The 15,608-nt window shown below is 39.7% G+C and overlaps 1 protein-coding gene across 1 annotated transcript in view; it reads right to left on the reverse strand.

The window, feature by feature from the left end:
- Positions 1–1,288: 1,288 nt before the first annotated feature.
- Positions 1,289–15,608, reverse strand: part of cacna1ia (calcium voltage-gated channel subunit alpha1 Ia) — a 208,435-nt gene continuing 194,115 nt past the window's right edge. The window contains exons 32-36 of the mRNA XM_052139594.1: positions 8,674–8,820; positions 7,680–7,808; positions 6,345–6,498; positions 5,760–5,989; positions 1,289–3,638 (exon numbers count right to left, since the gene is read on the reverse strand). Coding sequence (XP_051995554.1) covers positions 3,039–3,638; positions 5,760–5,989; positions 6,345–6,498; positions 7,680–7,808; positions 8,674–8,820 — 1,260 coding nt within the window. The 3' untranslated portion in view covers positions 1,289–3,038. The remainder of the gene's footprint in view (positions 3,639–5,759; positions 5,990–6,344; positions 6,499–7,679; positions 7,809–8,673; positions 8,821–15,608) is intronic.

Below are 15,608 nucleotides of genomic sequence, written 5' to 3' on the forward strand. Positions count from 1 at the left end.
CACCCATCAACACTCTATACTGTTTAACACCAAATGTACATGAACATTTCATAAACATGAAATGATACTTGTATCGCTGAAATGCATGTACTCAACTGTATTAATTCCTTATGCTACATACACTTTCAGCCATAAATAACAAACTATATAGCAATGGCTGTGAAATAATTAGCTTTCAGTTTACCTGTTAATGATATTAAATCGGCCACCGCTCGTGTTTTGTCATAATGATGATGCACGGATGCCAGCTTAATAGAGCGTTAAATGTAGAGTCAAAATAAATGAACATTAACATTTACCATATAGCCGTCCTTGTTCCAGCAAGTCTCCCTGAGGAAACAGAGCATTCAGTAGTGCCATTTTCCAAGGCCCTGAGTACTCAATGACTTATTTGTTCATCTGAACAATCTCAATGCTTGAACAGTTCTGTATAATATCATCAGCCCTAACATCGTGTAGGTATTGTTACTTAGGCTAGTAGACAATGGTAAATATTCTATTTGACAAAAAAAAAAAAAAAATAATAATAATTTCACTTTGACATCATTATGTATATTTGGGGCACAAACTGTTTATTGCTGAAGTGTCAGACTAATCTATAAAGTCTTGCGCACTAATAGCAAAATGTACTTGTAAGATCTAAGAACACCTTGGAAACCGAGTAAGCCCTTTGTTATTGTGTTTTCTTGAATCTTAACAACTCAGTGTTCCTTATTTCAAAACAGTAACTTTGATGAGCGGCGTGAATGGAATATGTAAGATTATAATGACAAATCCTACACTTGGTCCTGACTTGAAGGGATAGTTCACCCAAAATGTTTAATTATCTTATCATAAACTCACCCTCATGTCATAGATGTGTATGACATTCATTTAAATTAAGATTTTTACAGGAATATCTCAGCTCTGTAGGTCCATACAATGCAAGTGAATGGTGACCAAACCTTTCAAGCTCCAAAAAGTAATCCATACGACTCCAGTGGTTTATTGTGTATTCTGTAACGATGAAATTACTTTGGGTGAGAAACAGATCAATATTTCAATCTTTTTTATAACTTTTTTAATTATAAATCTCCACTTTCAATTGCTGAATGTGAAAGCAAAAGTGGAGATTTATAGTAAAAAATTATTTAAATATGGATCTGTTACTCACCTACACCTATCAAATTGCTTATGAAGACATACATTTAACCACTGGAGTCTTATGGATTACTTTTATGTTGCCTTTATATGATCACCACTCACTTGCATTTTATGGACCTACAGGGTTGAGATATTCTTCTAAAAATCTTTGTTTGTGTTCCGCAAAAGAATGAAAGTCATACACATCTGGGATGGCTTGAGGGTGAGTAAATGATGAAAACATTTTAATTTTTTAGTTTAACTATCCCTTTAACCACAACACAACTGATGTAATGTACAAAGATCCCCACTCTATGGATAGACGATCACTATCAATCAAATGACAATGAAGTTCATCAACAGGATTTTATAAAATTAAAACACATCAGGGATACTTAAGACTTCATCTTGAATATTTGGAGTGTCATAGCTACATTCTTTTTTTTTTAAAGATGCTCCATTTGCACATGAAAAATTAACCAATTGAGTCCAAGCTAGATGGAATAACGAGTGAAGTTTGTAAAGAGTAGGAGTAATAAATAAGATGTTTCCTACTGCAGTCTGGTAACCATGCTAAAGAAAATTAATGTCTAAATAATTGATTCTGCTGCAAATCCAATCAACCTATTTATGTCAAAATCAAAGTTAACCATCACCGTCTTGCATTTTCCTCATCTGACATGCCATCCAAGGAACAAAACACAGTAGAAGCTCCCGGGTCCTTGTAGAAACTTATAGATCCCATGGCTTGTTCATAATCCTTTGTGTCTGGCTGTTTTTAATCCAAGAAAAATTCCAAGAGTAAATGTAATCCACAGTCTCAGGTTGTTTCTTCATTTTTTATTTATTTATTTATTTTAGCTTGGTCCTGTTCATCCAAGCATACAAAAGTCCCCTCCACCTAACCAAAATTATAAAAATGGAAGCCACTTGCACGGAATAAAGTCACATAGAGAAACGTTTTGGGTTGTGGGGAGGACAAAGTGACCACAACACGTGTATCACCTATTCCTTAATCCAGAGCATATAGATAAAAAAATATATGAGTAAAAATCTTACTGCTATCATCCAGCATTGACATCTTCATGTGGTTTTAAATTTGTTCAATTGGACTCCATCATGCAAAGTAATGTTATTTGTCCCTTTGACTGTATTTTCTTGGTCTCCTAATGCAAATGGTAGGAGATTACATAATTCTACATTTGCCCCTGAATGAAATATAATATCAAATTAATATATATATATAAATAAATCTAAACATAAATAAATAAATGACTAGACAGATAGAAAGATCAATCTATCTCTCCTCAACTAAATAAAGACTAACAAACACAAACAAAACAAACTGACATTTGAACGCATTACCTATATAAAAATGTGTATACTAAAAAAGTTAACATCCTAAACCCCTCTTTGTAATTTAACTACATGTAATCATTAAACCTGGCATCAACCTATTTTTTTTTTAGAAAAGCCTACTGTCTTCATCTTTTGAGTTAATCTATATACTTTTGAACTTCTTTGATTTATCTTTTAAACTAATCCACAAAAAGCACCCAATCTCTCACTGAATCCAGCATACTGACTTTGCCTGTAGCTTTGCCTGTACAGCATATTGTCTCTCTGTCATCCTTTAGGTTGCACAAACAGCTGTTTGAACAGTCCCTTCAGTCACTAATCATGCACTGAGGGGCTGAACTGCTTCTCTTAATTTCCACCATTCAGTTTCTCTACAGTCCTAAAACCAGTGCCAAGAGCAAATACAAAATGTTAACAGGTCACAAATCAAAACAGGAAATTAGAGAATTTTTTTTTCGAGAGAGTGCCACATGTCAAACTCCTCCCTGAAAAAACCTAAACAAAACAGAGGGATAGAGTAGTAAGCCTTGGAAATAACTAACACCAGGTAGAGAGTTTCATCTATTTTTTCTGGAGCCCACAATTGTTATTTGGCTTGTACTTTCCCCGCCTTTTTCCTGTGTTGCTTCCGACAGTCCCTCTCTTCCCTCTTTCTCCCCTTCTTTACATGAGCTTGCAAGACTACCCTGTGGCTCTTGTGCAAAAATTGGTCTTCCCTCCTTTTCTTGGGTTGTGAGAGTGCCCTGGTCTAAGCTGCCAGTGCTGTTGCACTTTTTCACAGATGGGAGCACAAGAGAGCTGGGCAGATGCAGTGATGTGAGTGATAGACTACTCTGCGTCTCTGTGAGCTGTTGGCTGTCGCAGGTCTGATTTGAGCTGCACCGTACCATCCCTATATTCTCATCAGTGGTGCCACAGCTGCTCTTGCTGCGCTGGTGTCCCCTGGTGGTATGGAGTTTCTGTGCAGCTGGAGGACTGGGTCTCAGGGTCTCTTTTGAGAAAGTGGTGCTCTCATCAAGGAGTGTGTCCAAGAGGGTCACGGGGAGCTCAGAGTTTTGAGGGGCCGATACAATGAAACTGTGCCGTTCTTCCATGGTCGTTGGAAGGCTGCTCTCCGAGCTGCCCGTAGCCAGTGAGGAGTCACTGTAAGAAGAATACTAAAGATGGAGAAACATAGAGAGTGTTTAACTAGTAACTTGGTACTGAGATTCAATTTAGTTGTACATTAATAAAACATTTTTTTTTTAAAAACACACACAAAAAAACTGGAGGGTCATGAACCAACAATATGACACAGGTCTGGTCTGATTGTGAACAGTAGGGAAAAAATAAAAATTGTTGTTACAAAATGTAGCTAACCATATAATTGTGTGTAGTTGGGATAGCAAAATTAAAGGGCGGAGGAAACATTTTCCATTTCTTGACATCCAAGGCTGAACGTCCAATCAAACTTTATTTAGGCATAAATGTATCTGTTACTTGGGAGGCTCGCCGAATGGACAGGGTGCATAACATTCCCTCATCCTCAAAACCATTGACAAAATGCTGTGAAATACTGTATGCAATGAAAAAGAAAATATACAAGTATTACCAAGATTACATAGGGTTCCATTTGGAACAAGAATAAACATGTTTTGTGCCAAACACAATACATTTTGTGAGGTGAAATATTGGCTTCAAAATTTCAAGAGAAATATATGCATTTCAAATATCATGTAAATTTATTTTTATGAAAAAAATGTAAGTCATAGTTTATGTAGTAATTTTGCATATGCTTGGGCCAATGTTTGTTTGACAAATAATTTGGTACTGTATTGGTGTACTTGATTTCCAATGTACAATTTGGGTCCTGAAGCAAAAACGTTTGAGAACCACTAGGGTAAACCAATGCATAAGATGTATACAGTTGCAATAAAAAGTATGTGAACCCTTTGGAATTACCTGCATTTATTTTTGCAAACCTAGATTCAATTAATGAAACATGATTGGAGGTGTGGGTTAGAGCTACTTTGACTCATAAAAGCACTCAAACAGTTTGAGTTTGCTATTCACAAGGAGCATCTGCTGAATTGGATTATGCCTAGCAAAAAAAGAGTTCTTATAAGACCTATGATCAAGAATTGTTGCTTTGCATAAAGCTGGAAAGGGTTACCAAGTTATCTCGAAAAGTTTAGATAATCATCTGTCCACAGTTTTACACAAATTGTAAATAAATGGAGTTGATTTAGTACTGTGGCTACTCTCCCTAGAAGTGGCCGTCCAGCCAAGATGACTTAAAGGGCACACAGCAGAATGCTCAATGAGGTAAAAAAAGAACCCTTGAGTGACAGCTAAAGACTTGAAGGAATCATTGGAACATCTCTGTTCATGAGTCTACTATACGGAAATCATTAACCAGGCATGGTGTCCATGGCAGGATACCACGAAGGAAGACACTGCTTTCCAACAAAAACATGCTACTTGGAAAATGTTTTGTGGACTAATAAAACTAAGGTTGAATTGTTTGGGAAGAACATGCATAACTATGTATGGCACAAAAAGGGCACCGCATACCAACATGAAAACATCATCCCAAAGGTGAAGTACAGTGGAGCATCATGATTAGGGGATGCTTTGCAGCTTCAGGGCCTGTACTGCTTGACATAATCCAGTACACAATGAATCCCCAAGTTTATCAAGATATCCTACAGGATGATGTCATGGTGGCTGTGCAGCATCTGAAGCTCAGTAGAAGTTGAGTGATGCAGCAGGACAATGATCCTAAACATAAAGTAAATGCAGCTACTACAGCATGGCTTCAAAAAAAGAAAATCCATCTTCTGGAGTGGCCCAGTCAGACCCCAGACCTTAACCCACTAGAGATTCTGTGGAACGACCTCAAGAGAGCTGTTCCCACCAGACATCCTAAGAATATGGCTGAGCTGAAGCAGTTCTGTAAAGAAGAATGGTCCAAAATTTCTTCTGAACAATGTGCAGGTTTAATCCACACTACTGGAAACATTTGTTTGAGGTTATTGCTGCCAAAGGAGGATCGATCAGTTATTGAATCCAAGGGTCACTTACTCTGTCCACAGCTAAATAAAATAAAAACTACTGTTAAATAAAAACATGAAAGATTATAATTGTTTGTGTATTGTTAGCTTAAGAACATTTTCTTTGTCTATACTTGTGACTTTGATGAAGATGAGAATTTTATGACCAATTAATGCAGAAAACCAGCTAATTCCAAAGGATTCACATACTTTATCTTACCACTGTATATGCATGTAAGCTCATACCTGTGTGGTGAGAAGTCTGGTATTAGCTCCAGGAGAGCGCAGAGAAGCCCATGAGTCTGGGGAAGTAAGCCTGAGCCCTCTTGGTTTGTGTCCTGGTTGGCCCCTTGAGGGTGCAGGGAGGGCTGCTGGATTGAAGAATTGAGCAGGGAGATGAATGGGAGATATAGATCTGCACAAACCTCCAGGAACGTCTGTGTCCTCCTGATTACTGCTAGTACAGGGAAGTCCACCTTCACAAAAAGACGGGAACAACATTATCCCTTATGAATGTTTACTAATGCATTTTATACTAAGTACAGTTAGTGTAAATTGCAGTGTAGTAAAGGTCTTGCTTCTTCTCGTTTTTCATAATTTGTCATAACAAGTTAGTTATGTTGCATTTGTTTTCATTCTGACTTCTAGTTTTATTTTAGTTTTCATTTTGTAATGTGTATCAAAATTGTAAAAACAAAAATTGTCATGAAAATGTTTGCTAGTCTAGCTTCATGATAGTTTTTCTATTATTTCAGTTAACAAAATATTTTCTTTTAGTTTTCATAAATGATAATAACACAGGCCTGCATGTGTGTGAAGGTGCCTCATTACCTATACTGTGGCGAGCAGGTGTGTTGTGAAGCTGATTTGGAGAAGCAGCCCCATGCCCTGCTGTCCCTTCTTCTGCCCCAGTGATGTGAACCTGAGAGGATTGTTGCAACCTGCTATGACCTTCTGAGTTTAGGCAATCATCATAGCCCCTTTCCTGAGCAGAAACATTAGCATGTTAGAGCTTTCATGATCCTGGGGAGACTTCAGGCTCTCTGAAGCCTCAAAATTTACAGTATTTCCTCGGCTTCATGTTAAAATAAACTCCCTGCATTCAAGGCTCTTCTCAATAACAGTAAAAGAGATTAAGAAATAATTAGGCTCTGCAGGATCTACTGAGCCATCTGCCCCACATATTCTCCTGCCTCTTTCTACATTGTCTCTAACAAATAGCAAGAGATGTTCAAAGTCAGCAGAAGAATTAGGATGGCAGAGTTGCAAAGCTTCCTCCTCTCCCTGTCAAGAAACACATGCACCAGGATGCTGCAGGATTTAGATTAAGTGCTTACTTAGTTATTTGATTTCTTCTATCTAATTAGTGTGTTTGTTGTCATTCTCACTGATTATAGTTCATTAAATGCCCATAGCATGAGATTTAAAAGATTACAGCAGTTTATAAAGCAGATAGCAGATATTAGAATCAATGGAAAACATTATACAGGTAAAGATTTTGCATTTTTGCAGAAAAATAAAGTTTTCCTAGTAACACAGAGTCTGATGCGGAATTTTCGGCATATGCCATCAATGGGCATAACAATAAACAAAGCAAAGCAAAACCAAAGAAAAATCCACAAAAAAAAAAAAAAATCACAGCGACTTAAATCGGCTGTTTGGGAGCATTTTAATGACTAAGGTTCTTGAAGACAACGGTTGTAAAGAGACAGAAGTCATGTAAAGGTACACATCCTACAAATTAGACAGGATGTTCAACTAGTTGTCCAACAACAAACTAGTGAGTTTAACAGTTTAGCTTTGGTGCTTTTAAATCATCAAAACCATCATCTTACTGTCAAAAACTCACACAGTAACATTCCTACTCTTAATGATTAAAACAAAACTAAACAAAACAAAAAAATGTGCATCCAAATAATAAAAAGTATGACAGATCATCACAGTACAATATGTCTGACTCAATGTGAAATGGTTCACAGAGAAGACTTGTTTCCTTTAAAATCTTGTACCAAAAATTCAGAGTCGTTTCAGCAAATACTTTTTAAAGATCTTAAATATATCTGAACATTTCAAATTGTCAGGACACTTAGATGATTATGTCAGATATGTGGGTGTGCGTTATTTTGAAAAACAACAAAAAAATCATCTTCATGAGAGCAAGTTCACCTTGGCAGCCATCTGGTAGACACTCTGCTCATCCAGACTGAGGTCATCAGGTAGTGCTGGAGAGGATGACTTATCTGAGAGCTGCTCCGACCTCAGAGATGCCTGCTCCAGTTCAGCCATGTGGATCTGCTATGAGTCACAATTTACAGCAGCGAATAATGAGACAAAGAGTGAGTTTTAATAATTAGAAACCTTCCCTAGTAATTTAATTTACACAGTCTTTTACGGTGTACCACACCAATGGCTTTATAAAGTTTGGAGAGAACATTCAACTGAATCCTAAAACTATCAAAATAACTATTCAATTGTTATGGACAAGATGGTTAATTTCTGACAAGGTGATGATGTCTTTCCAAATTTTTTTAAAATGAAATATGGGAGAGACTTTTAGAGTGAAATAGAGTGTGAGGGAGAAAAGAGCTTGCAAATCAATGATGGATGGAGAGCAGAAACAGTGGAGACAGAATGATAGGCTGACATTGTTGGCAGCTAGTCAGAATGGAGGACTGACAGGTGTGGAGGTTACTGCTTGAATTCTTTCCTGAACTGCCTCTGTCCTGTCTGTCACTGTGATGAACACAACCATTGGGAGATAGTGTGTGAACATAAATGTTTTTTACATTAAATGATGGGCTATAGTACAATGACAGATTAGTCGACATAGTAGTAGAATCGTTTTTGATATTTTGTTTCATTTTACAGATATGGTTAAACATGGTGTCCTCAAATGTCCCTCCTTCTCATCCATTCATTGCTGAAATTCAGATTTTATCAAGATTTTCAAGTCCAATCCAGGAGATTTCAAATGAGCTATTCTAAAGGCAAGTTATTCATCCTAATATTAAGCTTGATTAGATTAGAAACATATACAATTTTATGGAGTCGTATTATTGTATAAATCCTTCAACTGCTTTTTGTTCTGGTATATTGGTTGCTTTTTATATCCATGAGTGCACATGCAACAAACACTGATACAGTCATTTTGAAGCGGTACCTCTTGCGGATGACTCCTGCAGTCTTTGCAGACAAGTGGGGAGGAGTAATGATGGAAGACTGAGCCAGAGAGGTTGTCAATCATCAGCATCTCTCCTTCAAAGGAGTCTTTAATGAGCAGAGAGACACTGTCCAGCCACAGATTCTCCTGGGACACAAGCACACATCACCAGAGTTAATAATACACAGATATTAACAACAATGCTCTGTGTACTGCAAGTGCAGGTCCATCAATTGGGGTTTGAGCATCAACCGGGAATGTAGTCACAGGCCCGGTCACAGAAGCGGCCCACTAGGTCCCCACTAAGTACACATTAAAAATGTTATTGTAGAGTTAACATGTTTCAATTTAATTGATTTTGGGGGTTTACCTACAAACATTTTGTCCCATGCAATAAAGTGATGAAAGCGCAATGAACGTGTGGTAGAGATATGTAATGCATACTTCAGAAGGTCGTTTTAAATCTCCCTTAAAATTAGACGTGAATAGTCAATTGTAATTCAATAGCTTTAAGATGACTTAAAACATAGTATACTTTGAAAAAGAAAACAGAACACCCTAACCACTTCTAGACACAAACGCTCAGACTTTAATGAAAGGGTAGGTTCAGGGAAAGGTTCTCCTTCACTGTCACAGGTTTGGTCTTAATGATGGAGTTTGAAAGGAGTCTTACAGCCGTAGAGCTTCAAAGAGCAGCTGTGCAAAGGGCTAAGCCTGAACACAGCCACACACTCCTGCATACACTCCACGCATCCTGTAGCAGCTTAGCAAAATTCTTTGTGGAAATTAATTCACAATGCTAAAAGCATATATGAAATGGTCCTGTCCCATAGAAAGCGTTAGCACATTCACGCCTTTACAATAGGTGACAATTTTACACCGATACACCAGCGGCTCAACAGACCTATGAGCTGGTCCACCCTCCATCCATAACCAGGTTAGAAGAAATAACCCCTTGACAAGTTTGCAAAACCAACAAGAACAGCAAACTATTCTGTAGCAAGCAGATCGAAAAAAGCTGAAGCAGCGATGACGAGTGTGTTGTTGATTTTCTCAATGAGAAAGAAAACTTTTGAAACACTTCACAAACTATTTTAGTTCACATGCTGGACAACATGACAGTATAATCATGAATACACAGTCTGAGGTGTGATTAGAAAGAATCAAATGAAAAAATGGTGTAATGGTTAAAACATGTTATCATATTGAACAATATTAATTATATGTATTTACTGATAAATGCATTTGTTTAAAATCACTGCATAGTGCACACTCATAATGACTGTTAAAACAAATGTTTGACTATCTCAATGCCATGTATATTTACTTGTGTTATATTTGCTTAAAACCCTGCATGTTACTAATTAAGCGTGATGAAATGTAAATGCTCCAAGAGTGCAAGCTATAAAATACAGATCCCACCCAACAAACCCATCTTCAGTCTGACCCATTATTAGATATGTTGTGTATTGCATTCTAAACGTTTAATGTTTCCTCCTTATGACACTCCGTACTTGTTCCCTGTTGTATATTGTACATGCGCAGAACAATTCAGTGTATCATCTGTATAGTGAACGAGTTAGTAAACGCTGCTATGTGAAAATGCTCGTGTCAGTGTCATCACTCAAGCAGTGCATGATCATCGTTTAACGATGTAACAATATACTTTAATACTGCTAATGACTATTAAGAATAAAAAAAGAAATAACGATTTTGTTTTTGGTATTCAAAGGCACACTGAGTGAACTGCAAGTCCCAGCAATAGTTTTAATATTATCAATATTTGGAGAAGAAATACACTTAAGATCCATACATTTATTTATTAAAAAAGTGATACAAAGCTGCCTTGATATATAAATTATATTAAATATATAAGATTAAATGCAAAAGCAAAACAATGCAGCTGGAATAAATTACAATATAAGTGTACACATTTAAAGGAGATGCAAGGCAGTGCTGCAGCAATATCATTTACATGTTAAGAGAACCCATATGATAGATTTAATGCAAATGTACATTCTCACTGCTGTATCAGGATTTCTTAAATTTATTAAGCATTTAATGCCAGTGGTGAACAGCTGTCTGTGCATTAGTGCCACCAGGTGATCTAGTTCTGGTAACTGCAACAGCTTCTGACACGTGATCTAAAGCTGATATATTATTTGTCAAGGCATTTCTTCGCCGGACGAAGAAAAAACAATTCGACACTCACCGAAAAAAAAAAGGTTTGCTTTGTCGCTGCACGATTCAACTTGTGTGTAAAAGGCCTTAAGATGGTTTGCTGGTCTTAGCTGGTTTAAGCTGATTTAGCCAGTGGCGGTTTCTCAGGGGCAGCAAAGCCTTCTCTGCTGGCCTAACATGCCAAATAAATAAATAAATATTTTTCATCCTTTCAAAATCAATCACCTTTTTGCCTATATTTTTAACTGCTTTCCACTCTTAATTAATCTACAAACAAATAGAGAAAAACTAAACGTTTATCCAGTCAAAATTTATTCCTTTATGCTTACAAGCAAATTGTGACAACTTTTTCCAAAAAATATTTGAGCTCCACCCCATCAGGTCTTCAGAATTTCCACAGAATCCCTCAACATTGCAAATGAATGAGCAACTAAAGTCAGATTGACGGATTCATCAGCCAATCAGATTGATTTATTTGTTCTTGGTGGGTGTGATCTTAAAATCATGTTCCGGTCGAGGCCTAGCTGGCCTTGAGTGGCCACTGCTGCTACAGCTATAAGTGATGTACGTAATTTGAAAACGAGTGCGAGATCGTCATCACTGCTGCTACAGCCATTGAGAAAGAGATCCTCATGGATTTAAAAACACGAGATGTTCTGCATGATTGCTTAATTAATTCAACAGGAAAAGAGGATAGATTTTCCCTTCATGTAAATTGGTAAGTGCTTTTTGCATTGTTATAGCAACATAAGGAGTTTTCTAAGAGTAAATTAGGCTGCTTGGGCATTCAGTGTCGGATCAAGTTTTGAAAAGTAGTGCTGCATTCCATTCAACTTGGAAAGTTGGATTTTACAACTTCCTACTAGAAAAGTGCAATGGAATGCATCTTTAATTCAGAATTATTTGTAGGCTCATGCAGAACTTCCTGATTTCGCTGAGATGCAGGGGCATGATGTCACACAGACATGTCTACACTCAGGGAGATATACAAAGTAAGTGATAAACATTCACTTTATTAAGTAATATCGATACATGAGTTAGTTTCCACATTACATGATATTAAAGCTTGTTTAACAAACGCCTGCAGAAACAGGTGTATAAAACATTATAATCTCTTTTGATAATCGTACACCTGAAGCACAAATGTCTGTAGCACAAATGCTAGTGCTGCAGCATTGTTTATCAGTTGGGCTGCTAGGAGAGATCTCTAATGAGAGTCAAACCCCTGCTAAGCTAACGGGAATGCTGCAGTTCTGAATATCGGGGAACGGAATGCATTTACGTTTGGAGACATCACGTATATCCCAATATCCCACATCCAACTTTAATGGAATGCAGCATAACCGTGTACCCTGACGAAATGAAATTGTATGTTTTCCAGGTATTATAGACCTCCTTGGTAGATTCATATGAAAAATTATGTTTTTTGAATGTCTGTTCGGGAGACGTTCATTTCACAAACAGTCATGCTGCAGTTAAAAAGGCTTGCTTAAGCATTGAGTTCTTTAGCGTTTCAAGTTTTGGCTTTTGTGCGTGGACGTGTTTTTAAAATGTCAATTGGTATTACTAGTTAGCTGTGACATAATTTATGATGCCCAAAGGCATTGGGTATCTTATTCATTGTGAAACTATGTTTTCTTAATGGCATGAATCACACTGAAGGCCTAGATTTAAAATGCATGGCCCGCCACTGGATTTAGCCAATGTCCCTGCATGACCAACTGACTAGTGCCCAAAACCCCTCTAAAACAATCAAACTAGACAAGCCTGTGACTAGCTAAAACCAGAAAACCACCTTAAACTGGCCTTAGCAGTTATTCAGCAGGGCTTAAAAAAATTATGAAATGTGTCTTTAAACACAAGGCTCTGAACACGTAAACAAAAACCTACTTGCCTGCATCAGTCAATGTCTATTTTAGCTTACCTCATGAATGCCACAACATTTAATTTTAATATCAAGAAGAAAAAAAGAGAAATGTTGTGTATTTATGATTCCTGACTAAATGTGATTTCGGAGAACGAATACAAATCTGATCATGGCCCTTTTTTTGGAGAAATCAATATTCAATTTATTCTACAGGGCAATTTAGGAAGCAGTCAATTAAAGAATCAATCTACCACAACCGTAATGTAGTGTTGTCTAATGACAATCATTTATTTCTCCAGGTAATTGTGCTCTTGTGTCAGGCTCATTATGAGAGCCAAAAGCTTTTGATTTCCTACACAAACAAATAATTAAGTTGAAATTACTTATTTGAGCTAGATTAAAATCGATCAGACCAAGTGTGCCTCAAGGTGATATAATTCTGAGTGCACTTGGTTATTTTAGTGCAAACTATTGTGTAAAACAAATAGGTCTAACAAAATCCTTTACCTAACCCTAACCTTTTCCTGTGATTTTATTTTCTTCAGTGAAAACCAAATTGAGAATAATAGCCAAAGTCATCATTCACTTGCCTTGTATCTTTTTCCACCTGCGTCAGACATGCTTGTGTAGCGTCTCAGGTGTGTTGTCATAAACATAAAATATTTAGGTCACTGTGTCAAGTTAAATATAGTTCTCCGTCTGTCGCTCTCTCGACGTTGTGTCGGAGAAGCGACACTAGGGGTCTCTCTTGAGCGCCGAATATGCCTCTGATCAATGAAAAAAGGTCAATGAGAAGTTGGTAGACAGTATTTACATACCCCGCCCCCGGACATACGGGTATAAAGGTGAGGAAATACATTGAGTTCATTCAGAAATGTTCTTCAGAGCCGATGGTAGTGCATGCAGTCTGCTGCGTGTCACACCCGATCCAGTTTTGCTCTGACGCTCTGCACGCTGATGGATCGATGGCGCATTACAGCGACTATTCTCCTACAGCGCAGAGAAACTCTAAAAGAGTTATTTAAAAGAGTGATTTCCTACTAAAAGAGTATATTTCACTAAAACAGCAATACACAGGATGATGGCGTTGAACATCCTTTTCAGGACGCGTCTTTTTAAAAACGCCTTTCCGCCCCTGTGTAGTTCCTGGATGCGGTAGAGTGCTCTCCGCTTCAGACGGCCACAGATGTTGTCTCGTGTGACTGGGCAGCGATCACACCGAGGCTGCGTTTGTGGATGGTTCATGCTCTCACTGCAAGGGCATGACCATGGCAACTTCCAAATTCTTCCCACGGGATTGAGGATGATGCGGCTGGTGATGGAAGCGATTTGGGGATGGCAGCGTGTGCAGCTCCGCTGGGTACGCCCCCTCGGACCACCCACCCCCACCCCTCCTATCCTCTGGAGCTCGAGGTGGATGAGCTCACCGCTGCATCAGAGAGCGCGGCATCTGACGAATCCCCTGGGCCGCGGGTTGGATGACTAGTTTCTGGGGTCCGGGTGCCACTCACAGCCTCGCCCCCCCCCGGTCCCGTTTTTCCCAGAGGTGCATGATGAGCTGACATCATCGTGGAGAGCACCCCTCTCCACCCGTCACAAAGCCACTCGCTCATCCGCTCTCGCTACCCTCGACGGCCCACGGGTACATGGCGATTCCCCAGGTGGATAGGGCTGTTGCACTCCAACTATGTCCCGGAAGCCCTACCACCTGGTGGGGTTGCCCTGTGCTCCCCTCCAAGGCCTATAAGACAACACCCTCGCTAACCGCGAAGGCCTACAGCACCGCCAGACATGCTGCCTGCACGCCATGGCCCTCCTGCAAGTCCACCAGGCCAAGGCGCTCAAAGATCTGCACGGGGGTAGCCCTGATCCCAATGTGCTGCAGGAACTGCGCTCAGCGGCCGACCTCGCCCTCAGAGCCACGAAGGTCACAGCGCAGGCACTCGGGCAGGCGATGGCCAAGCTCGTGGTCCAGGAACGTCATCTGTGGCTGAACTTGGTCGAGATGCGTGAGACCGACAAGACTTGCTTTTTCAACGCCCCTGTCTCCCAGTTCAGCCTCTTCGGTGACACAGTCGAGGACTTCGCCCAGCAGTTCTCCACGGTGAAGAAGCACCCTACTCCGCCTCAATCCAGGCCCAGGTCTCAGCCCCAGCGTTGAGCACCCCGCAGGTAGCAGACACTCCCTGTCTTACAGACCCCCTTGAGGACCCGGAAGGCTCCCAGGCGCTCCTGAGACTTTCGACCCAGAGCCTGAGATATTTGCTCCGGAGCTGGTAAGACCACTCCGTCCAGTGGAGGGCCAGGAGGAGAATCTTTTGTTGAATTGATTTAATTTGCCACCCCCCTAACACGGGGCTGCGGTACCCAAATTCTCAATAACAGAGCTATTTCCTCTGTCTATGGGTCACCAGGCCCGCAAATGCCGTTCTCACGGCACAGTTCAACAGTCCCGGCACGCTGGACACGGACGATCTGCCCTCAGCCCCATGAATCTTCCCCAGCCGGCCGGTTCTGATGAGTCCAGAGGACGCCACTATAGGACCTCCTGCCGGGTGTGCGGAGCAAGGTAAGTGCTTTCATTTTTCCGGGACGCACCCTGGCCTCACAACGCCGTACTATCTGCTCCACCCCGCCCCGCCAGGTACATCAAAAATACCTGTCCCTGGATGACTAGTCTGGATTCATGGCAATTCAGTTTGCCAGGCCCCCGCCCCCCGTTGCAGGCATTCGATTTACAGCAGTACACGGCGACCATGCCAAATCCCTGCGCGCGGAAATCGCTACTCATTGACGCGATAGAGCCTGTCCCTCCAACCGAAATGAAGAAGGGTTTCCTTTTTTCATAGATCAAAGGTATATTTGGTGCTCAAGAGAGACCCCTAGT

This window comes from Xyrauchen texanus, chromosome 12, assembly GCF_025860055.1.
Source record: "Xyrauchen texanus isolate HMW12.3.18 chromosome 12, RBS_HiC_50CHRs, whole genome shotgun sequence".
Taxonomy (NCBI): Eukaryota; Metazoa; Chordata; class Actinopteri; order Cypriniformes; family Catostomidae; genus Xyrauchen; species Xyrauchen texanus.